Below are 26,218 nucleotides of genomic sequence, written 5' to 3'. Positions count from 1 at the left end.
AAAGTATGTCAAGGTTATGGAATCAAATATTTAAACTCAGGAAAGCCTGAAATTCATTTTGCCTTCTTGTCCCCAGTCTAAGAAGACAACAAACTAGTCTTTCAACGTGCTCACGTTTTGGAGCCTTTGCTGTGTGTCACTGTCAGTGTCAACAGTATTATACACTCATCTCTCCAGCAAAACACGCTTCATTGTCCCCTGCCATGAAGCTAAACCAGTTCTTCATCCTTGTACAAGAGCAAACCAGGAAACTTTAGATACGCAGGATAATCCACTATTGATTAACATAGAGAAGTAAACTGATAGTAGTAGAAAGCTGCTGTCTGCTTTGCAGACATACCTGTGAAGAGAAACAGTCACCTGTATTCCTGTCTCCCTGGCGTGTGTTCCTATTATCCTGTTCATCCCAGTCACTGATTCATTTTTTACCTGATTACTCTTCTTGCGCTCCTCCAGTCTCCTTCCATAGGCTCCTATGTTGAGAGTGAGGAAAACCTAATTTCCTTCTGCAGCAGATCAGAGACACGAGGAGAAATTCTCTCCCTGCTCCTAGCTACCATGCACACATCTATTATAAGCTGGGCCAAATTTAACCCCAATTAACTTTACAGAGATTACATGGTAAATGTAATTAAAATGAATATGAATGTAAGAGTGTCTTTTCGTGTTATTTCAGCCTTAAAAATAGCTGAGGTCTATTGGCTGAAACATTCACCAAAAAGAAATTATTCTAGTAGACACCTAGAGAATTTGAGTCCAAAGATTTATCTTTGATATGCTTATATACAAAACAGGTTCTTATAACAGGAAATATGGGACAGCAATCTCTACTGGGGTTATTATGCTTTCATTATGTAAGAAAAAGATAAGAGGCTTTGTGATATTGTTTCTTAAGTCTATAGGAAAAGTTAGTCAGAAGGAAAACTTACTTCTCAGAATTAAAGAAATAAGAATATATCAAAATCGCTTATACTAGGACAGATTCATATCACATTCACTTCAGCTTACACTGTTGAAATTCCTGTCTGGTTAACACATAAGAGATATTCTTACTTATGATCTAGAAAGATCTTCCTTCTGAAGTTCCAGTTAGGAGAGACTGCAGCTGACTCCCCCCCGGGATTTGCAGTTCTGCACAACTCCCAGGAATATAGTCTTTTTCCCTGTAAGCACATATAGGAAGCCAATCTCCTGAGTAAGAAAGCAGTAGTTTCACAGAACAGTTGGGCTCAAGAAGGAAGGAAAAACGATTCCGCATGTGGGAGACTGGAGGCATATGAAAAACAACACAATTTTAAAAATCTAGAAATTTTGCCAAAATTTGAGATAGTTCCTATAAATAAGTTCAGAACAAAATACATAATGGTACACCATAAGATTAAGATTTTACTGGCATTTGCTTGGATTGTTCCATGCAAAATCACCTCTGGCACTCTCCATCTAAAGTTCTTTCCCAAAAATGCTACATAAGACTTTTATACCAGATTCCAAATGTATGTAAGTATCTTTAGAAAACAATTTAATCTGGAATATGTCAGATTTATAGCAAAAATTTGCTCTCTCTATTAAAAATAGCCTAACTTTAATACATTAACCAGATCAAAGAACCTCTAAAATCCAACCAAAGCAAAAGATTCACAAACTTGATTTCAAGATACTTAAAAAAAAAAGAAAAAAGACCAATATGCATTCTGCATCCTGCAGGAACAAAAGCACTTTGAAGATTTGTCCCTGTTGATATTAAAATATGGTGATTAGAAGAACATATTAGGATGGCAGGCATGACTGTATGTTTCTCATTGACCCCTTTTTATACCTATGTTTTCAATCTTTCTTCATATATTTTCTGTGCTGGAAACCTATGGTGAAAAATGCTAATGTCTGGTTCTGTCACCTAAGCAAAATGGTACAGAAGCTTTAAACCAGAAATATCACTAGACTTATCTGAAAAGTCAACCACTGAAGTTGGAAGAGACGGGTTGTGTGAACAAACCACCTGCATATGGTTTCTGGTCTTATTATTGTTCTTCACTTTGGCTGATAGATTGAAAACCTGATAAAGGTTGGAGAGAGGTTTCATAGATTTTCGTTGCAAAGTTCTGGGGGAAAAATCTCCATGGGGAGGTAAACACATATGCATCACTTTATGTAAATGGAGTAAAAAGTGACTGAAAAAAAAAAAAAGAGAGAAAAAAATTAATTTTGCATCTAAGGCTTTTTTCTCCCTTACAAAAGAAAAGATTGTTATGTAAGAAACAGAAGATTTGGGAGAATTCCTGCTATAGGCTGGCAATGCCAACTAAACCAGCTTTTTCTATGCTCAGCTGTCAGCTAGAGGAGGAAAAGTAGTAAATCTGGTGGCTAAAGCTGTGTAAGAGCTCTTATGCACCAGGTTGAGTTGAATTTGTTTGCTGTGCAGCCATTATTGAGACCAAGTTCAGCTGGAGATACCAAACGCTACTGGAGGTGGCAACAACTTCCAGTAACTTTTTTATGCTTCTGGTGTACTGAAAACTGGTTTGCCCAAGAGCAGGGTTGGTGTGGGTAAGGGAAGGGTGACTTCTGAGGTGATCACAGTGTTGATGAGGCAGCACTGATGCTCGCATCACTCTCATTGCACGGGGAGAACTTTTTGCTCTCCTTCGCCCTCTCCCAGCCACCCATGTAGTAATCTGCTGCACCAACATAGTGAGATCAGTAGGGGCTCTGAAAAGCTGGAACAGGTAGCACCTAACACGCAGCGATGGGTAGGATCATGGTATATGCATATCACAGACAAGGCCTGGTGGGTGTTCAAAGTGCCTTGCCCATATCTCTGTATTGCACCGAATCTCACCCTGGCTGACTGGGACTTGACACTGCACGAGCACAGGTGGGGGGATCTGAATGGAGTTGGGGTAACAGGCCTCATACTTGAGTTTACAGGGCTGCTGGAAATATGACCTGGCACAGAAAGGGAAAAAGAAAATATGGAAGGTGGTACACTTAGCTGGAGTATCTGAGAACACCATCATTCCTGCCACTCAGATAAGAGAGATGGGAGCAGGGCAGGAGCAGATGGGAATGTTCTTCCACTATACATGCTTGGAGACTGAAGTCAGAGATAGAAAACTGAGACCAACAGTACCAAAAAGCTCTATTCTTTCTTACCCCTTCCACCTCAAATGCATAACTGAGAAGGAAGGGAGCAGGCATCTGGTATCAATGGGAACATGGACTGTAATGAAGCACATCCTCAACAGCTCACTTAAACCAGCCCCCTCAGTCTGAATTCCTTTGCTTCTCACCCACCTAGTCCTAATATCCTTCCAAACTGCATCCCCTTGAAATAGTTAACGTCTAAACTGTCCTTTGGCTGAGAACGAATTAGAGACATCTTAAAATGTGGTTAAGGATGCATTGAATAACCAGGAATTTTCTTTTTTATTGTCTAAATCATATGCCAGAAAGTTTCTAAATTTTCACCACAACATAGCTTTTCCACAAAGTAAAAGAGTTTATTTCTTAGAGACTTGCAAGAAATGACTAGAGGAATGTAGCTTTCAATAATGAACACTGCCTCTTATTAGCGCAAAAATTTCAGCTAATATGTCACATGTTTCATTTCCAAACAAGAACTGGCAACTGACCAGAATTAATCAAGCTTCAGTATGAGTGAAAATGTTGCCTCTCACTAGCATTGCTAATGTTGACAAGAAAACAAGATCTGTAAGAACGATTACTGAGTGAAATGTGTAACTTGTATTTTCAGGTCAGAAAGATTTATCAGAGTCCTAGAGATACTGCAGAAATTGCTATTTCACCTACAAACCCGAAGAGACTATGTTAGAAAAATCCCCAGCAGATGCATGAAATTTTGCCTTGGGGGAAAAAGATTGATTATAAAATATGCTAGGAAGAAAGGACTGAGCACATCGCAAAATAATAATTTGATAATGTTCTTCCAAAATTATTTTGCTTTTAAACTACCAATATTTATTCTCAATCCTCACCTTGCTCTACTGTCAGTCTTTACATTTATGACTTTCTTAGTACCGAAAAACCCCACAAAACCAAAGAGAAAACTGTAAGAAAGTTTTCCATGTTAATGTCATTTCATCAGGAAGTAATAACAAACTACTATTGAAATGCTAACTAAAAAAGGCCATTTCACTCCAGATAAGAGTGGAGTGATAGCAATTCAGAGCCCTAATATACAAGCTACACGTAAATATAGAAGGTGATGTAAGTAGGGTCAGTTTAAAAAGGAGTCCCAACAGACCCGAGTCCCACTCTACCTAAGTTTTAAAGATCTCTCTCTGGTTCACATTCCGCTCTTCCAGAAGTGAACCTCAAGTAACCAGTGCCATCAAAAGCTTTTCAAGTATGGGTGTTCAAATAGGCATATAGTCACAGACCTTTCACACAACAGTAATAGTTAATTAAACTATAGTGATAATTAAACTATAGTGATAATTAAACAACACTGATAGCTAGGACAAGGATCCTTGTAGGAAGAATTTCTGCTATTTTTATCCCCTCTTCCTTGTAGCACTGATTCATTACAACCAACACAATTGTCACATGCAAATTAGCTGCACAGATAAGGTGGCAATTGAAAAAAATTACCTCTGATGTCGCACTTGGCCCACTTAATTACTAATGCTGTTGACCCAACTATGTCTGCCTATTTAGTCATAACAATTCAATAAAATAATTATTAATACTTACCTAAATTACATCTTAATGTCTTGAATGTATATTGTGAAGACAATTTCACTTGAGTAATGAAAATTCCAGAGAGTCTATATTGTACCATTATTCAGATTACTTGAGATAAATGCTAGTTAGCTTAGATGCTAAATTTCTCAAAGGACCCACTTTAAAATCAATATTACTGTGAGCTAATTAACAGACTTCTAAACTCTCAGAAAAATATTCCTTTCTCCAATGAGTGTGTAAGTTTTAGGAGTGCAGGAAGGAGCAAACATGATATTTTCAGACATAACAAAAATGCCGAATACCTGCTCTGCATGTAACATGGAGTCCTGTTTAACCTTGGAGCTAACACTGGTGTTTTTGTAATAAGCGTAAAAGGTCCATTCACTTCCCAGAATGTCTCACAGAAGTATTTGCTTCCTCACATTTTATCAGCCCTAGTCATGTTGTTTAAAATGTGAGCCACCTAAATCAGCCTGGGGAGTACAAAATGAGGAGTCAAAGACTGACTGTAAAATTCTGGGCAGGATCCATGTCTTAAAAATAGTTTATTCACAGAAAGGGTCTGTGAAATAGCAGAAAGGAAAACACATGCTCAAGAAAATACTGAAGCCTTCACACACGTATTCCCTAAAGTTATGACTGAGGTCTCAGAAGCACTTGTCCATTTCCTGCCTGCAGCCGAACCCTGTTCACACCAGCAGCTTTACCTTTGGGCTGCCTGGTGTTTGAGCTCTCCGTTCTGAGTAGACAGAGAAGCGCGGAAACCACATCAGACCTTCGAGTGAGTTTAGGAAGCAGGCCCCCCTCCTAGATGTCATCAGAGCTTCATCTGGTAGGAAGTCTCAGAGCATGCCCAAGGCAGAAACACAGGAGCATGGCATGAATTGGCAGCTGCTCTTTCTTAAAAATGTGACGGAATGCAGAAGAATGGCTTTATCTTTCTTTCTCATAGTACAGCCCAGCCATTAGAGGATTCACGCAGAAGTCTGGAGATCAGATTCATGGGTCTTGCTCAAACTCGGATCTCCTAAAAAGACAGCAAGCTATGCAACAACTGATAGGAAAGGGTACTCTGGGATTGAGGAGGAACCGTTCACTGGTCCTGCTGAAACTAAATTGCTGTGAAGTTTAGTTAGTAAGACAGAAAGGAATATTATCCTATAGAGCAGTGACAGCTGGCTGTGGTAAATCAGTCTTCTTGTGGTGTTGCTAGAAATGTTTCTGGTTTACATCCAGTGACTGCCAAATATAAAAAGCAGAGAAAAAGCTAAAAATTCAGGACTTTCTATTTCTTTCAACCTAGTATCCTAACTTCTGAGCTACAGACTCATGCTTCTGGTGCATACTGTAATTTGAAAGAAAACAGTGAGCCAGCTTTCCCCATCCAAAGGAACAACTTGGATGTCAAGATCCAGGGAGCGGCACAGGAAATCCAGCCTCCAGATAGTGCCTAAGGCAGGGCTGCAAAGTGAGGCAAAACTTTCAGGTATAATTCCTGCTTTGAAGAATCTTACTGGCTTTCCCTGCTTAGCACTGCAAACCACTTTCTTAATTGTCTTGCAGGGTCTTATATGCCTAATTCAATTGTAGGGATCCTGCTGCCATAGACAGAAACTGGAGTCAAGCATGGTGAAGCCCACCATTGCCGTAGCTAATTGCATTTTTAATACGGTCTTGGAGGACTCACCTGGCTGTTTGGAGTCCACTCTGTGTGCTGCAAAATGAAGGCACTGCCTAACTTTCTGGTGCCCAAAACATTTTCAGGACCTAGCTGCTTGTAACTGGAGGCTGTTAGGTCAACTGAACTTGCTGTTTTAATATTATTAAATATAATAATATATGAATTAGCTCCCCAAAATGAGAAATACTGGAAATGAATGGTGCTTTCTATCAGCGTCACTGATTTGCTACGTTTAAATGCATTTCATGTTCCACCATGCTGCTTCTGGTCTGTAGTGGTGAAGCAAGGGTAAAAGGTGAGAGAGCTTGTAAGCTAATAAGGAATTGGAATATACTAACTTTCTCGAGGTGAAAATTACAAGGGTGCGGGGAAAATACGCAGTTAGGCTTTCCTGCTAAACACAGTCGTTATGCTGAGACCCATTTTAATGTATTCATAGAGCTTTTGCCTGTGAAGGCAGGCAAAAGGAAGAACAGGATTGAATAAAGCATTGTCATTTCCCACTGCACATAGATGAGATTTCTGTTACATGTGAGTTTTCTTACACAAAACGTTATGATTTATTTCCATGGTATGTGCAGAGATACTACTAGCCAGGTTCCTGAAGCCCAAGAGGTAAGCAGAGATGGCCTCCATTTTCTTCAAACCCTTTCTAAAAATAAGAGAACATTTGATTAAGGGTTGACAATTTCTTCCTTTGCTTGTTCTTGTAATTCATTTTGCATGGGAAGTGGGCTGTGTTTTTCTTATCCCTTCCAATGCAGCAGCCGGGCGGCTGGCTTTGCGGGCCCACTCCCGTCACCACGGCAACCAGCAGATCGCTGCGATGTGATCCCATGCGCTTTATGTCACTACATGGTGCTATTGTTCTCCAGTAACTATTTGGGAGATGCATTTCCCTGTTCTCATAAACGAGGATTAATTATCGTTCCACTGGTCATCCCGCATGTCATGTGTGGACTACAGCATCATAGTAGGATGCATTTCGCTTCACCTGTAGTGACTTCAAGAATGACTGGTTTGCATCAAGAAGCCTATGTTCAGCCCCAAGCAGACATTGCTCCTCAGGAACATGTTAGAGAACCTGAATTGAGGCTATTAGTTCTCAAGAATCATCAGTATGACCATACTAGGTGAGATCAAAGGTCTCTCTTACTCATTAGTTCAGTGTCTCTGCCAGTGGACAAAACTGCACAGAAAATCAAAATATATAAATAATTTGTCTTATATATATATGTTTTTTTCACTCTCATCTTTGGGCTAATTTAAAGTTAAGCATATGGGCATTTAGCTAGACAAGAGGCTCAGTGCTGGATATGTGCAGAAGACTTGATTTTGCTAAATACAAATCCATCACAGATTTCAACGGATATATAAGACTTGGCTGCTCCTTAGCATTTAGAGGAAGCTGATTTACCATCCCTTTTCTACATTGCAGAAATCATCCCTGCACTGCAAAGCTTATTTCTTTTTACGTGTTGCAGAGATGGCAGAAGCCTTGGACTACCCTTCTTACAAATTAACTTCGGGATGATACATTCCACAAGAATCAAAATAAGAGCCATCTCTTCAAAACTATATTGTGATGACAGGCCCAAATTTGTAGAATGCATGGAATAAAGTATACTTAGAATCACAGAGTCAGACTCACAGAATGGTTCAGGTCAGAATGGATCTTCAAAGATTGTCAAGTCCAACACCCCTGCCATAGGCATCTTTCATGTTGCTCAAAACCCCACCTAACCTGATCTTGAACACTTCCAGAGATGGGGCATCCCTGGGCAACCTGTTCCAGTGCCCCGCCACCCTCGTTGTAAAAAAAGTTCTTCCTTAGTTCCAACCTGAATCTACCCTCTTTCAGTTTAAAACCATTGCCCTTTGTTCTGTCACTAAGGGCCTTGGTAAAAAGTCTCTCTCGACTTTCCTATAAATCCCATTTATATACTGTAAGGCCACAATAAGGTCTCCTTGCAGCTTTCTTTTCTCCAGGTTGAAAAACCCAACTCACTCAGCCTTTCCTCCTGCGAGAGGTGTTCCAGCCCTCTGATAATTTTTGTGGCCCTTCTCTGGACCCCCTCAGCAGGTCCATGTCTTCCTTGTCCTGGGGACCCCAGAGCTGAATGCAGCACTCCACGTGCGTCTCACTAGAGCACAGTAGAAGGAAAGAATCATCTTCTTCAACCTGCTGGCCACACTTTTGATGCAGCTGAGAGTACAATTGGCTTTCTGGGCCATTAGGATCCCCAAGTCCTTCTCTGCAAGGCTGCTCTCTCTATCAGTCTGTACTGATATTTGGGATTGCCTCGACCCAGGTGCAGGACCTTGTACTTGGCCTTGTTGAATTTCATGAGGTTCATGAGCCCACTTCTCAAGGCTGTCAAGGTCCCTCTGGATAACATCCCTGCTATTCATAAAGGGGATATTTCACTCTCTGTCCTTTACTGATCCCTTGAACAAGGTATAACTTGACGAGTCCAACGAATGAGGGAAAGACGTATCATTTATGTTATTTTTTTCTAAAAATTAAAGGTTCCTTTTTGGAAATCAACTGAGTAGCCACTGATACATAAGAAATACAGTCTGGAGTGATTCACTGATCACTGCATTTCTTAGTATTTTTTTGTCAATTTATGACAACACCTTTTTAATATTAAATAGTAGCATTTCATGTAGCATGGTCTAGCTGTGTCACCAAAAAACAGCAACTGTAAACCAGAACCTATAAAAAATCCTGTATAGCTATTGACTGGATCTCATATAAAATTTTAGTCACCACAGACATCAAAATAGTTTGCCCACAATTATTAAGTATCTTGCCATCGAACAATAACATTTATAATTCTGAAATGTGAAAATAACAAACACATTCAGTAAATAAAGAAACAAATACAAAATCAGATTTCTGGCTGTGTGAGCCAGATAGTAAACTGTCTACTTTCTGTTCCCTTCCTCCCTTCATATCTGTTTCTTCTCCCTGTGCAACTTATTCCCAATCCACATATTGTATTCAGATACAGTTCTAATACTATGACCTTTCTGTTCACATTCTTTGCTTTATTTACACATATCACTCTTTTGCAAACATTCATATATTATTTATCTCAGATACAACACAAAAGCAGTAGACTACCATAGTTTTTTTTGGTTTCTCCCCATAACTGAGGAGTTAGAAGTTACAAATACTCACATACTATGACATTTTTATACCAATCCATAAATTACTTGCATATATAATGGCAGGCATAATATTTTATTACCAATGAAAATAAGAAAAAAATCCATCCACTTGAAGAAGTCTGTTCTCAGAAACTGAACTATGTAACTTGTCTCTAGCCAAAGCGAGTACTAGCTGTGAAACTTAGTGTCACATACTGGTCTCATGCAGACAGTCCTAGCATCTTGATATAGCCCTTTGACCTAAACATCCTGCCTAGCAAATAGTATTTGGTTTCAAGAATCCTCCATATAAAGCTAAACTTGTTCTGCTATTGTCTGAGGGGCTGATTATTCTTCCCAAAGGTGTACCACATTTTCTTAAAAATCTGAATTAACATGTTCAAAATTAGTGAGAGGACAGCTTGATATATTCTTAGGGTACTATTACCTCTACGCAGACTGATCCAGTCCCAAAACGCTATAGAAGGATTCTGCAATGTTGCTACACAGCTGATTTTCCAAGTATGCGTGTTGAGGTATTTAGTGACAGTGTCCAGTAATGTGACACTCTAGTACTTCATTTCCTTCAGTCATTGGGAAACTACTTCATGAAGTCCACTTCATCTGGCACCCTTCTTCCTGATGCTACTGTGATGAGAATTTCCACCAATCCGTTTCCTATACAAGCATATTGCATTTGACAACTGACAGTTAGGGAGTCTCTGGGGACTCCCCCTATCCAAATTCAAGCAGTTCTTTTACTGACACTTTGCAGATTTCTTTGTGAGCAAGCTTTTTCTAATTTAACTTTTCTTCGCGATAAAAAAAATGCTAATGGTCCTGGTGAACACTTTCGAGTCTCGCTGATCCCTTCTGCCTCTAATATCAGGTCCAAAACAGATCAGCGCTACCAACAAATCAGAGAATAAAACTGTATGCTTCTGATCTAGTGACACAAGATTGTGGGAGACTGTAACTTCACTTGATATAACTTCTAGATTTCAGTGCACCTTCTAAAAAGGAAGAGTTACTGCAATGAATAAAACATACAAAATAAGAGCTGCTGATCCCCACTACACATTAAAGGAATGTTGCAAAGTCACAAAGCTACAAAATACAAGAATTAGACTGTTCAACACTGGCTAACCACTCTTCACCCCAGGATCCATATTCTACACGGAATCATACGCACAGTTTAAATATATTTCTGAATAATCCATGAATTCAGTGCAGTCGGATGGATGGTACTTACAAAATAAGATAGCTGATATTTCTTTTTTTAGTCTTTATCATTCTCTGTGTGGGTCCATGTCTTATATATAGTTTTCCATTGAAGACCTCACCAGTAAGGATGACTCACTTTCTTCAGACTTTTTTTTAGACATTCATTGAAATAATATTAGACAGCTCCAAAACAGGAATTAATATATTTTATAAGATTCCTTCAGAACAAGGTGGCATTTTTATACCTGTTTTCACATAAAGAATTAAAGTAGGACTAATTGCAGCCAGAATTTTAAAAAAACCCACCCAACTATTACTTCTCAGTGCCTAAATGTGGCGATTGTTTTCTTCCATTTCAATAAGCACTTAGTATCTATCTACATATGTATTCAAAGGACATCTGTAGTCAAATTCAGTTTTAGCTGTGAGCACTCATACTTCAGCAAATCTGAATTCTGCTCCTTCCCTTGCACAGGTGTATCAAAGGGTTTTCAGTGCAATAGTTTTATCAGAAAAGATTGTTACAATTTGTAGCTAGATGTCCAGGTAAAATAGAAGCCTGAGACACCTTGGAAAATGGAAATATATGAATAATATGTTACTACAAATCATGCTGGACAGCATGGCCAACTTTCTGTGAGGACTCAGCTTAAGCCCATCCAAGCAAACTAGCTCTCACTTGGCACTAGCTCTGTTCACCCAGAGTTGCCTCCCAAAGAGTGACAAGAACATCTCTGTGAAAACCTCCCAGTTAAATGTCCCTCTGCTTTTGTTCAGGACTCCCTAAAATGTTTTAAGTCAGTAAAAGAACTTATATGTGAAGCAGGTATCCTCCATACCCTTCTTTGTTTTCTTTCACCTCCCTCCACACCCCGGCTTTCTTCCTTGTCTTCCCTCCCTCCTTCCTTCCTTTGATTCGGAGACAAAAAAAGACATATAGGAATTTCTACTGAGGAAACAGGAAATGGAGGAAAGGAGGACATGGGGAGCACAAGAAGAGTCCAGCCTGCAGGGGTGGTGAGGGAGGAAAAGAGCTCAGAAACATAAATGCATTTTGGTGAGAGGGTCAGACATAGAGAATCTCAAAAATAAACAAAAGGAAGAGTGTACCCGGGTGGCTCGAGGAGAGACAAGAGGAATGTTAAAGAAACAGTTTCTGCCATGAGTTTGGCTTGTAGAAGTAATAAAACGTATGAATGAAGATTAAAGTAATGATAATATAAACATAGCTAGCTCATACACAGAGACTGTTCCTGATTCATTTTGTTTGGGGCAGAAAAATATTAATAAGAATTAAATATTTGTTTTGTTTTTCTACACTATTTTTAGCTCTAGTCCAATCCTTACCACCAAATTTATTCAGAACTTAACTGAAGGTACTCAGTGAGATTCCTCAGGCAAGCTGGTTACCTCTGACTCCCTCCTGAGAAACTGTGCTTTTCAACCACAGGTACTTAGAAACCTGTACTATCAAAGGACAGACACAAGCAGATCATCATCCACAAGATAGCTCTTAATATACAGATATTTCTATACAGGATCCTCTCTTGATTTCATACATGTGGGCCAGCAGTATTATGTAATTTCCTAGCCACTTAATGAAGGGAATAGAGAAGAGTCTTGCCCAAACTCATAATCAAATTAAAATCTGACCTCAGAAAAGATGCTTAGACATATTGTCCAATGCATACTCCATGAACCAGGCCTCTTCAGCATGTTCTAGCAAGTGTTTTCTTTATTGTCTTTTCCCCTGAGTCTCCATTTCTTGTTGTTCAAGAAGGAAGGAGATCAGCATGCATTTTAAACTAATACATATATGAAGCAAGATGGTATTTTATACATAGCATAGTTAAGAGACAGAGAGAAATGAAACCATACAATCAGGGACAGCAGATTTTAGGGACAGCAGATTTTGCTGACAAAAGTCCTGATTTACAGGGAACAAAAGATTTCTCTATAACTGGGTTCTTTGGCATAATATTCCACTCTTGCTGCATAAAGTTGTTTTTCTGGGCAGAAAGTGAAGATCTACTATTTCTACAGGCAATAAAACAAGTACTTAAAAGATCAGAATGTCAGGAAATAAAAAGTGCGTGGACAGAATAGACACATTTCCAAATTCCAAGAGAGATGGAAAATGAAATAAAATAACTTGCATTGTCAATTTACAATTCCTTTCTGGTAACAAGAGGGATGCCTAGGGAGTTCAGAGAAGCTAAAAGAACTATAATATTCATACTATATTTAAAAATGGATCAAGGCTAAAAACCAACTCAGTATTGTGCAATCTTTTATCCTAATGCAGCATAGCAGTTAAGAACTATTTTTTCTTTATAAATGCCATCTTAGCTTACTTCAAGAAGTGGGCTTTCTATGTGATTAAAAGGGAAGCTGTTTGGTGAGAGCATACCTGATTCAGTGAAAAAGCTGTTAAATAGTATGGCTACCAAAGAATAGAAGCTATCAATCATTTCAGAGATTTTAAGAGCTGTAACCAGGTGCACATATATTTGCTTTTAGCGTGAGCTGTAAGATTCCAGTGAATAAGAGGCAGGTTTCCCCCCCCACTCTTCCTAATTGCAAAGGGGGATTGTGCACAGAGGGCCCCTCTTTACCAATTCATGGCTGCTAACTAATTCATGGTTGCTAACTAGGTGGTCAGAGAAAATACTGTTTGGGATTTATATTGGAAAGCCCATTTGATAGGTGTTTATCCAGCACACTTTTATTTCTGGTATTCAAGTTTTTAAACCGTTAGCACTTGTATCCACAGTAACCTCATCCCTCCACATCTGCTACCTGGGCAAATACTTTGGCTTTTATATTTCAAAACTTCCACCTAGGTCTAGTCTTTGGATCAAAAAATTTTCAGAGAATTATTATCCAGTCAAAGACTTTCAACACAAATTTAGAGCAGGTATGCTATATCTTGCAAATTTAGCCCATTGTTGTTCCCATTTATAATGTTATTAAATCATTGTTTTCAATAATTCAATAAAATACTGAATAAGATAATACTAATAGATGTCTGAAACATGAGATTTCAGTTAAGTTGTTTGTACTACAAGTGTATACACCCTCAGCTTCATCAGCACTAGCCAGTCTAACATAAATACAGTGTATTGTTGCATGGAAATTTTATCCCACATTTGCAGTAATTGGAGCTTAATGAGGGGCAGCAGAAGACACAGAATATAATACATTCCACAGTGAATGAAATGTTTGAAATGTTTAATGTAATGTTTTAAAGTCTACACAAGTAAATTATTTGGTGAGTAAAGGCCAGAGACAAGGTGTGAATTTCATTGCATGACCTTGTATTTAGGATGAATAAAAGCTTGTGATTAATTCAATAAATTATGCTTATGTGGAATAAAATCACAGTTAAGACAAGGCAGTTTGCTTTGTCTGCACTGGGCCTTTACTGTACTGTCAGTAGTTGAAGAATATATGTTTTTTCATATTGAAAGTCAAGAATACAAAACTTTCTTAGAACTGAACCTATACTTAGACCCAAGTAAAACACTCAGGGAAAGTTTTGGAGGTGACCTCTGATGCACAGTGCTCAGCTTCTGAAAAATCATGACAAAAGTATTTCTCTCTCAATACATTAATTTTTAATTGTCCAAAGTTATCATCTGAAGTGCTATCCTTTTATCTTTTCTAACCCTTTATGTAATGTAAACGAGAAGCATGTTTGGATGTATAAGTACTGTAGAGTGATAATACAATTCTAATGTTCCAGTTGAACAATACTAGACAAGTGTAAATCAGTGCTGAATGAGAAGAGAAGGCAGTTTGGGGGTCTCATCATTGTTTTAAAAAACCATTGGGCTAAGGTGGTAAGACCATTAATCAATGCAACATTAGAAAAATAAAGAACAAGTTTTATTTTTAACTGCTACTTCTTTGAAATGTGTGCTTCTGTGTACTCAAATCTCAGTACACTGAATGAGGAAGGAATTTTGAGGGAAAAAATTAGTAAAGGAACCTGTGATTGAAGACTGTATCATAAGGAATATGAATGTGAGGGATAACCTGATGTTGCACAGGTAGTGTAACTCTCCAGTTCTCTATTTCTGAGCATGTGGAAATTTGTACCTTAGTGAATTACTTTTTTGTGTGATGTGTGCAAGTGTGTGTGCACACATGTGTGTGCAAGTGCCTGTGTGAATAGGCAGAACGGAGACCATGTTGTGATAGGCAGGCAGAATGGACAGCTGTTGATAAAGGCTTCACAGGTTTCTTTGCTTTTGTCATTACAAGGTTAAAACTGACGCTGAGGTGTTGGTACCATAAAAATATATGAACACGGTGTGTGGGAGAAGGAAACATTTTCACCAATGTGTGGGAAAATGGAAGCTCTCTAAATTGAAGGAGAGAAAGTTTAGGTGCCCAGGAAATCTAGAAGCAGTCAGGCAAACTCTGTACCAGGAATGGCTTGTTTGCACGACAATTCTGTTGCATAATTCTAGAACAGCTTTTAAAAGGTAGCTGTAGTTTTACTAGCAGAATTAAGCTTGTCTCTCTTGTTGAAATTTTAATTATTTTTGACGGAAGGAAAGCTTCTCATCTACATGATGAGAGTCACAATGTGCTGTGCAATACATCTGTTTCTTTACCAGTTTTCCCTAAATACTTTGTTCGTTTCCCAACTGCTCTGTTACTTGATTTAGCTTTATTCTTTTCCCATTACGTCCCATTGTGACATTCTGTTCACTTCCCCATTTTCTCCCCACCAGACTCAGTACTGATGACCGTAACTATCTGTTCCTAATAACACCATCCGTTTCTTTCTTTCTTAAGGCATTAGTTTTATGGTGAAAGGTTGAAGATAAAGAGGTCAGAAAACTTAATATCTATGCTGAGGACAAATCCTGTGATCTAAAATACATATCAGTACTATATTTGTATTTTATTTGTTCTCTAATAATTCATTCATTCTCCAGGCATTCTCAGAGATGATTGTTATAGGGTCTAGTATTTCTTCTTCAGTTTCTTAAGACTCCATCAAACATCACCTAACCTAGATGATTCAGATATTTTAATTAACCAAGTACTCTTTTATCTGCTTGCAGTATGATAGTTCTCTCTTTCTCTCCCCCTCTCTCTAATATCTCAGTGGTCTTCACTAACACTGTATTTCACTAATTCTCATATTTTGTTCTTTATGCTAAAACTAAAACGAGTTTTATCTGACTTCCAGTAGTGGTCATAACTTCCTTAATATTCCTTTTACTTATAGCATATTGATAAAACATTTTCTGAATGTATTCTATTCTCACAGTTAATGAAATGTAATTTTCTCTCCTAATTTTTCTCCTTTCTGTATTTTGGTTATTTATCTATTCTTTCATGATGTATTCGCTTTTCTTTATTTGGGATTGTTGCTGGTTTTTTTCATCCGCATTAATACTTGTTCATATAACTACCCAATCTTTTCTTACATCATCCAGTCTTCCTTCCTGATAACACGTTCAAGAATCTTATGTTTATTTCCAGTTATCTCTTAGTACCCATTAATCTTTACCTGATAACTCCTTCAGAATCCCACAATGCAATTATCTGTAATCAAGCTCCTCTGTACTGCTGTGTCCTTCAAATATCTTTAACTTAGTCAGGGAAGTCTGTCACTGTTTGAGATTAATTTACCTACCGGTCCAAATTCTGTTTAATTTTTTCTTGTTGGACAATGTCATCCTAAAACACTAACATACACAACTGTATGCTGTGTTCCCTTTAAAATTCCTTTATTTCTGTTTTTAAAAAAATTCATTAAGAAGTACGCCCATATGAAATAACTAAGAATAAGCTGTAACTTTCTATTACATAAAGGCCACTGGTTTTAATTCTACCATTGCCTTCCATTGCAATGCTTTCCATTATTTACCTATTTGTAAGACTTTCCGACTCTCTCAACCTTTAAACTTTCTGTTACTCTTAATGATCTTTACATATTGTCATGTTTTCCCTCTCTTTCATTAGTTATACACATCATCCTATACACAAACATTTCTAATTATTGCAGATTTAGCATTGTTCATTTAAGCAACAAAATCAGCAAGAACTGTATTGGCATTACATCTCTTATTTTACAATTTATTAACATATCATGCTTTATTCTGATTATTAGAATTTTCATCTGTTTTATCAACCTAACTTTCAGACAAAATATTTGCTAATAGTTTCTCTTAAACTTGTATTTAGGGCCAATAGACAATTCTTCACATACGTAGTCTCAGAACACAGGTCATCAGTGTTTGTACACCAAGATGAAGGCCAGTCTGCACTAAGCAGGCTTTTAGCTCAAGCACAATTAACATTAGAACAGATGGAACTAATTCCAGTCCTCAAGTACCATACTCACAGATACGTACCATGAAATAGTTTCAGTTTTAGTGGTGACTGCACATGCAACAGCTTTCAACATCTGGATTTCACCTTCTGTTCTTAGTGAAGCTAAAACTGAGCCCGATGCATTGATATGTACATTGGACAAGCTCTTTTCTCTCAGACTGCTGTAGACTAAGCTTCCCAAAGAGGCACATGTACACCAGATGTTACTAACCTGAATGGCAGAGGTGAGTGGAAGGACATTCCACCACATATATTAGCACCTGGATTGTCTACCAAGTGTACAGCCTGAAGTCCTGTCTGTGTGCTTCGTATGTTATGCCTTGTGTGGGATAACATTTAAATAGAGACAGACAAATATTCCAGAACAACTAGATAAAAATTCACCTAAAGGTTAACTTCGCAGAACCTAGCAGACAAGCAGATGAACCCATCCCCGATTATACCTTTAAGATAGAACTGTTGAGACAGATTTAGATGAAAACATATTCCCTCTGACACTCAAGGGATACAACACACCCAGAATGTCTTAATGTAGCCAACAGTCTATTTGGAGATGGGTTCCTTAAGAATCAGTTGTTCAAGTAAAATACACAAATGTTCTGTCTTGTTTTTCTTTCCTCTCTTAAGCAATCATTACTGCAAAAAATTTCATAAAGTCCATTGTCAAGTGCAGGATCAATCATCAGCCTGCAATGCCTGTGTTTTTCACACACACATTACGTGTATAGATACATAAATATGAAGCAGATTCCTCTAAAATCCCTTTCCACTGAGGAATGAGCACTGCCTCTCCAGATCTGCATGCACTCACACAGGATGATGAAGAATGGCCTGAGACCTCAAGACAGAAAGACAGTGCAAGCTATTATTTACACATGTGATACTGAGGAGTACATTAATAAGCCCTTCTGTCTCTCAACCAGCTTGAGGAATACCATGACAGAAGCATTAACTGGAGCATGTGGAATGGGATTATTTGTTAGAACTGCTGCTGTTGCAGGGTGACAGGCACAATCTTCATCTCTGGCACCCACCTGAGCTCTAATTTGCAGGTTCTATAGTAAGAATCCCTACTAGGATGAAAAAGAAGATCTTTAAGCCTCAGGGATGGTTGTCCTGAGGGAGGAAAAAAAGCTTTAATAAAAATACTTTGTGTTTCCTTTTCAGTGAACCCTGGGTGGATTCTAGCCCAAATTGAGCCATCAAAATTTTTGTGTCTACACAACAGCTTAAGGAGACCTAGTAAAAAAAAAAAAAAATCAATACAGCCTAGACAGTGATTCAGCTGACCAGATGAATCTACTTTAATTTATCCTAAAAATAAGTACCCTAACAGTTAGTCAGCCAGTCAGCTAAATTGTATTCTATGCTCCATTGGCTTTAATGGCTGATTAGGTGCTTCACCTAGTTGCTCACAGATACGAATTTAGAGTCATTTGGCGTGTTGCAAATGTCTGTTGCCTGGAATACACCTTAAGCTCCAGACTGGTTTGGGTTTTCCATAGATCCTGTATCATATATTCCAGGCTTACACACTTGTCTCAGACATCTCAAGTGATTCTAATACGTGGGCAACTGAACTGAGTCCCAAACATCTACTTACTGGTACACGTGTGGATGTGTACATTTGAATTTAACTCTGTCTCTCTCTATGTTTGGCTGACAGATTGGACTAAGGGAAGAGTTGGCCTGCTTCAGGAGCCACAGTTGCAGAGGGTTACCAAGGTGAAGGAGAGGAAGACTCAGAAGAGAGTAGAGTGACAAAGAGCTTCAGGGAAGAAGCCAGGGCCACACTGGCACTGAGAGGAGCTCCACAGTTTTAATGTCAAGTCCTGTAGATTTGCCATGAAACTAAAGGAAGTTCTGGGGTTTGCAAGTGAGGTCCAGATGAGGGGATTGAAACTCATGGTTCCAGGCACACATTCTAAGACTTTACTAGATGTACAGAAAATCTTAAACCATAGCTTATTCTAACACCAGTGGGACTCGTATTCCTTCCACTCTGCTAAAAATGTGGCTGCCAGTTTTAAGGTTGCCTTAAACAGTTCTTCATTTCTGGGTAAACTACACATAGACAATGCTCTGTAAACCTTCCTATGCTTCAGGTGATGCATGAGTGCCCTGATGACTCTCTGCAGTAGCCATTATGGGCCTGGAGATCTCCGAGCCTGGATGTTGCAAAGGCTGATCTGCTTTCCTAAGCACGTTAGGAGTTGGCTTCTGAAAGTCACTAAAGTCACCTCAGACTAAGAACCCTTGTCAAACATTGGCCTCTTTTTCATCATCTGCAGCATGGCTAATTTAAGAAAGGTGTTGGCAGACTGACTCACTCTTTCAAGCTTTCATCCAGTGGCCAAGTCATCAATCTCTGTACCAGGTATTTTTGGATAAAAGCTGTGGTGGTCTCTACAAGTGCAGGACTTGGAGCCAATGCACATAGAGAATTTCTTCCAGGTACATTTCACTCTAAAGAAATAAAATTGCTTCTGTCCTTTATACTTGACACAGAATTTAAGATCCTTCAGAAAGATTAAAGGCAAGAAAAATTACTGGGTATTCCAGGATACCAAATCCCAGCAATGACACTTGAGAGAGGATAGTCTCCAGATAAATTTCAGCTGACTAATAAACCTCCAGACCTAGTAAAAAATGAAAGAAAAGAAACAAAGAAAGAGAGAGAGGAAGGGAGAAAAAAAAGTCAAAACTTAACTCAAAACTAAATCCCAAACAGGCAGCTAAGGGGAATTGAGAAGACAGTCCATGCCTAGCACTGTGAAACCAGGTAAATACTTGTGCAGCTAAGTTCACAGGATGAACACAAACACAGAAATTATTAGAAGGAAAAGAAATGCATATGCAACTAAGATACTCGGTGGAAACTCAAGACATCTATATTCAGTTCCCAGACATGCCACAAGCTCATTTCAGCCGCATGAGCATCAGGATTCTAGAGCCTGAGGTGCTTGGTGGTATCCCACCTGGACTCTAGCTGCTTATCATAAAGGGTCTGTCTGTCTCTGGTCCTCAGTAATATCTGTCAGCCTGTCTGGATCTCCTGGATTCCCTACAGTATCTCAATTGGTACTAGATACCTACGTTTAAGCAACTGAATTGATCTGTTAAACATTATGTTAGTAGCTATTTTAAGAACTAGTGTCTCTCATCTCAAATGTATAAGTAGCTTTAAATTCCACCCTGCAGTCACTCTATGCCTCAGTTTCCCAACAGTGAATAAGAGAGAATTAAAAGAAATACTTAGGCAATACTTAGATCATCAGGCAATGCAAGCCATTTAAGTACTTGAAGGGGTAGAGGTGCATGTCTGTAAGTTCACAGCAGCAATGAAAGTCTAGTATCTAATGCAATTTCAGGTTATTAACTGTTACTAGTGAACAACATTTTGGAATGTCAAAAAATAAAACAAAATGCTTCATATTTTTCTCTTAACTCATTTTGTTTGCCTCGTCCTTGTTTTGCTCATATAGTAGTTTATAAATCTTTTAAAGAGATATTATCTTTATCAAATTGCAATATTAAGCAAGTGACAAAATTTCAGAATATCTTAAATGATTAGAACACCTATAAATAGATAGTCATATGCAGCCCTTAATCAGAACTAGTCCCCACTGGGCACTGATTTGATTGAACTGCTTTTATCTCTGTGAATCCAGAAGGGAGTCTTTGATGAAGCTCCAGAGCTGTAGAAAGCTGCATGCAAGGACCTAGTGACCTCGCACATTTGTATATTTTCATCTGTTTCTCTGCAATTTAACTTTTTTTCTCAGCATACTAAGTTATGTAGGCCTGCAAGTCTGCATGAAGATTATAGCTTCTCGCAGGGACATCCATGGGACTTATGCATCAAAAAAGATGTTCACTGATTCATTAGATTTCCTTATTGTTTATATCTACTTTATATACTGCAATTTGTGACTGATCTAATTAATTTCTTGTGCTTTAGAATTAGCTGAACTGCAAGATAACCTTCACATTATGAATCTGCAGTATCATCTGTATCTTCAAATATAGAGTATCTTTGGCAGCCTATTACACATCCGATTATCAACGTTAATAACAATGGCATATATATATATATATATATGTATATATACACATATTCAAGTATGCTTCTACTCCTACAAGCACACATGAACGAAATTTTGGGACTGAATCTGTCTTGGGCCTGCTAAATATTATGCAAGTGTCATTCCTGCATGACACTAAAAGTAGGCAGGAATTGCACTTGCCATGTGTGCAAATACTGTAAGTAGGAATAAAGTAGATCATGAATACAGAATTAATTTTTTAATATTATGTTTCAAGATATTTTAAAAACATATATATATTGATAAACTATGGAAAAATATACATACTGTAAAGTTGATAGGAAACTGGCTGTTTCTTACTATAAAGTCCACACACTTCAGGTAACAAAAAAAATCTTAATTCTAAGCACAGTTTAGTGAATAACTTTCCTAATGCCCAAGGGGGAATAAACACAAGGAGTTAACTTCTGTGATTTAATGAGTGATTAACCATGAAACCTTTCTGAAAAACAACTTTTTATTAGAATGCTAATTCAATTAATAGAATTTTGCTGTTGAGAGCAGTATAAATAGAACATATTCGTTCTCAGATATATGTTATTCTGTGGACATTAATTACATCATTGTGTTATTCCCTCTTCTGTTCTGAACATCTAGTAAGACCTGTACTACTAAATCATACTTAATAGGAGTGTGATGGTTGTTGCTTAGGCAACAGAATGAATAAATGCAGGTCAGAATGTGCTTCCAGAAAAACAAAAGCAGGAATATGGTACAGAATGAAGAAGAAATATGTCTAACTGATTTTTACTGCATTGAAGTATTAGAGTCCTTCAATGTAAAGTAGGTAACCTATCTGAAACACTTAATTTGATAAGATTGTAAAATATAGCTTAATATGTAAACCACTTTAATAAAGGTAAAGCAGTTCTCATATTAAGGAAGACTACAACACATTTAAGTTTGGAGCAACCTGATTTTTTTCTCTTAGCATAACAGGTCTTTCTTCTATCATTTTTCTACATACTTTCCAAGTTAAATTTTCTCTGTAACATTTTGGCTAGAATAGAAAATATTTGAAAAAACATTTAAATTTTCTGGAGAGGTTCCCCTTACATAATGCTGATCTATTCAAAAGAATAATATATAAAGAAATCAGTGTTTTCCGATAATTTTTTTCCCAATAAAATATGGGAACTACTAAATTTCTGGTACAAAAAAGACCCTGAAATATGTAACAGCATGATGAACAGTGTGAAATCAATACATTAGGAACTATTAAATTACTGAAATTATACATTTTTTTATTACTAGAAAATTTTCCAGCCTTTTGCTTAATCAATGGATTTAAAAGTCTAATCTTCCATTCACATATGCATGCTACCCCAACTATTATTAAGAGTAATTATGTATTTTACCTGTGATATATATTTATAAACAAACTACTTCAGAAAAGGCTTAAATTAAAATGACCAGAAAATATTAGCTAACATGCAAGTATGCAGGCATAACTTAATTTGCCTGATACCTGAAAAGTTTGATTTTTGTGTTGAACAATAGAAACTCGTATATAATTTGTATGTTTGCATAAGTCTGCTAATAAGAGATGTAGGAAATGAAAGTCATAAATCCTCCCAGAATGTGGTTCAGGCCCCTCCACAGCCAGGGGATGACTGGAAAGGCCTCCAGGGCAGTTTCTTTGGCTCTTCTGGTGTTCATAATTTACCTGTGGTAGGTGTACACCTCTGCATTTGTTATGCCACCTACAGCCTCTTGTGAACAATTCCTTTCTGTAATGTCTTTAAGACTAGACGATCATCTTCTTATGTAACTAACGCTACAACATATATAAGAATATGTAGTTATATTTTAGGAAACTGTAGCTTGAAACATACTTTGGGATTTTTTTTACATTGCTGGCCTGACAGCACACCCTTGCAGCTTTGTTTTAAAGAATAATTAAAGGTAAAGTTTCTAATGATTTTTACCGATATAAGCAAAAGATCACATGGAAGCCATGTAAAAGCAGGAAGAAACCTTTATACTATTATAATGTGGAAATGGCAGAGATCTGTGCCTTTGTTTTCCTATCTGTAACCTAAAGGCATATAATAATGTTGGCAAAAGCAATTAAATAGGAAAAACACAACTGATGTGATGATTTTATAGTCATAATATTCATGCTGGTTCACTTTTGTTTCTCATATGCCAGGTGTAAGTTACGAAAAGTTAGAACTGTTCCAAGATATACATGGTTACTAAAAATATCTTTAAAAAGATGTGATTAATAATATTTTAAGCTCTGATACTTTATAAGAAAGGTAGTCAGGATTTTGGCAAGAATTTCAAGTAACGGGAGTACCGAGGCAGGTAGAAAAGTGATTATATAACAACCTTACTAGTAAGCTTCTCTCTTTACTGTCAATATTCATTTCAATAGAAAGTTTGTGCACGACGTGTCTCTGTTATTTTACACCACATGGTAATACTGTAAATCGGGAAGTACATAAAATTTTATTTCATTCATATGTTCCTGATAAATTCCTAGGGTTAAAATAGGAAAATGGAACTATTAAAAGGAATGCATTACTTTTCCACACAGGGCATAAGTTTCAACAAGTGAATCCCATAGCCCGATTACCTAAGATGCACAAATGATTTAACGGAGACATCCAGTATCACTTGCATAGAGAGCACACTTCATTAAATAATTTTCTGTTATTAAAATACCTCTCAAAGCAAGAATGGCATTGCATGTTATTTAATTATTATTACAATTACGTTAATGTTTAAATAAATGTAATAATGTGATGTATTGCAGATAGGGGTGTTTACAGCTTTTACATACTGTGAAAATCCTGCAATGGATTAAAAGAATTGTGCATTTTTCTTTTTTAATCTGACGATTGATGAAGGGGAGAAAGAACCTTAGTATTTTGTTTTTCTTTTACCATATTTCTGGCTAGGATATTTTGTAACATGTACAGTTTGGAAGTTTATACAAGGACAGTTTATATATTAATTTAGCTAGACATAGAAAAGTGAAACACTAAACAGATCTTAGTGCAATGCAGAATAGCTCTAAGGTTTTTATGAGCACATAAGAGACAGACAAAAAAGGCAGCTACGGTGTATATACACAGCTATGCACAGAAGATTTCTTACCATAAATTGCACATTGTCAAATCCATTAGCCAGCAAGTGGTTTTCATACTGAGGTAGCCCAATATTTTCCAACCATTGTCCCACTGTCTGGACAGGGCACCGGGGTCCTGTAGGAGGGTGAAGAGGGAGGCGTTTAAGCAACGAATAACCATCCACTGGATAATAGCGGTAGTCCTGGGCTGAGAGGTGGCATTGCCACATCGTGTTCCTGGGAAAGTTGGTATCAAAGGAGCCCGCCAGCTTGACAGATTAATGTTTTCAGCAAGCAGAAAAGTCAAAAGTAAAACATAGTTTACAGGGCAGTATATAGCGTAAGATCTGATCCCAGCTCTACATTTCTTAGTTATTAATCTTTACTACAGACCAGTACGTCATACAGTAGGAAAAAAAAAAAAAAAAAAAAGCATATCAAGCTGTCAGCTAAGCTGTTCTCCGTTATATGTGATTGTTGGAATACTCCACAATGAGCAATGCACTGCCAGCAGCAAGAATTCTTTTTATCAAGTACTCCTACACTCATCAGTATGCAGCTCCATGCTTCTTGCTCCCCCTCGCTCGCTCCCCTTCATTACCCAGCCTAGGCTACACCTCGCATTTTCAATAATAGCCATCAGATAAGGCAGATTTTTTTTTTGTCTGCAAGCTGTAAGCCTGCTGCTGCTGCTTCCTCCTACACACCCATCCAAGCGTCAATCCTGAATGATGAGAGCAGTCAAAACAAATGCAGAAAATAGCAAGATTCAGAAGCAACCTAGAGCACTTGAATCTGAATAGAATCTTCATACCAGCTACGCTTTGCATATCTGTTTGTTGTAGATTTTTACGTTTCGCAAGACATTAAGAAGTGCAATACATAAACCATAGCCTATGGCACGGTTTACAATGCCTTCCCCTTTCCCCTTCTTATACAAGATAGGTAGTGGTCTGCATCTCTGCTTATATAATAGCAAACCCCTTTAATGAATCGATAATGAATACATTTCCCAGTTTCTCCTCTGTAGTATAGCAAAAGACATAAACGGCACAACAGTTTTAGTCAAAGTAATTAGATTATCCGCATGATTTCTTCAACCGTAAAACATTACAAGACACAAGAAAACCTTCATGCCAACATACAATAATTCAACTTGAAAAGGTCATAATTTCAAATGAATAATTAAAAGAATATTTTTACTAAATAAAATTTTAAGTTTTTGTCCTTTTCTTACAAAAATGTGAATGATAGCAGTCAGACATATAAGATTTGGATGATTTCTAGAGAGGATGTATATTTTATCAACTGTAACTGGAAAAAATGTAATAAAAGATGGCAAATGTAAAATGAAAGCAAAGTTCATTTTCTGCAGAAGAAACCAAACACCTCATGATGTACTTTTCCACCAATGTTCCATTTTTGAGACAGTTTCTCTCAAGATGGAAATATTTTACATGTTTTGTTCTGAGAAGAATATATACTAAACATTTGCTTTTATAATAGGATCAAAAGACTTAGCAAAAAAGGCAGAAAATGGGTACAATTCAGGGTCCAGTAGAACTTCATTTACTGAACACATTAACTACTTTGTTTTTCTTGCCCATTGTGAATCTCAAGCAATGACCATCTCTAAGGAGAAATTTGATTCCAGGCATAAGGAAATTATAGATATCTGTCAAGGGTATCATTTTGGGATATGGCAGAAAAATGGTTCATAGAAATACGAAGCTACGGGCTGACTGACACGTTATATTACAAAGTCTCTGCAAGTGACATGCAGAGGCTTCCTGAGCAGTCGCAGAACAGACTATAAACTTAGCTGGATATTTAAAATTAACAATATTATAAGAATTTCAACTCCAACCTGACTAGTCCTTGGGCTAAAACTGAATTATCTTTCACCCTGATATTGCT

The 26,218-nt window shown here is 37.6% G+C and overlaps 1 protein-coding gene across 15 annotated transcripts in view; it reads right to left on the bottom strand.

Moving 5' to 3' along the window:
• ANKS1B (ankyrin repeat and sterile alpha motif domain containing 1B) overlaps positions 1 to 26,218 on the bottom strand; it is a 452,709-nt gene that overhangs the window by 171,860 nt on the left and 254,631 nt on the right. For 10 of the 15 annotated variants that reach the window (XM_086470711.1, XM_086470703.1, XM_086470718.1 and 7 more), the window contains exon 1: positions 24,331 to 24,531. In XM_086470711.1, coding sequence (XP_086326837.1) covers positions 24,331 to 24,531 — 201 coding nt within the window. Of the gene's footprint in view, positions 1 to 24,330; positions 24,532 to 26,218 lie in introns of those variants that run through there. The other 5 variants (XM_086470676.1, XM_086470670.1, XM_086470683.1 and 2 more) reach the window with 1 other exon arrangement.

The sequence above is a fragment of the Leptosomus discolor genome, chromosome 1, assembly GCF_034619465.1.
Source record: "Leptosomus discolor isolate bLepDis1 chromosome 1, bLepDis1.hap2, whole genome shotgun sequence".
Taxonomy (NCBI): domain Eukaryota; kingdom Metazoa; phylum Chordata; class Aves; order Leptosomiformes; family Leptosomidae; genus Leptosomus; species Leptosomus discolor.
Note: the sequence above shows the minus strand (reverse complement) of the source record. Positions and strands in the feature narration are given on the sequence as shown.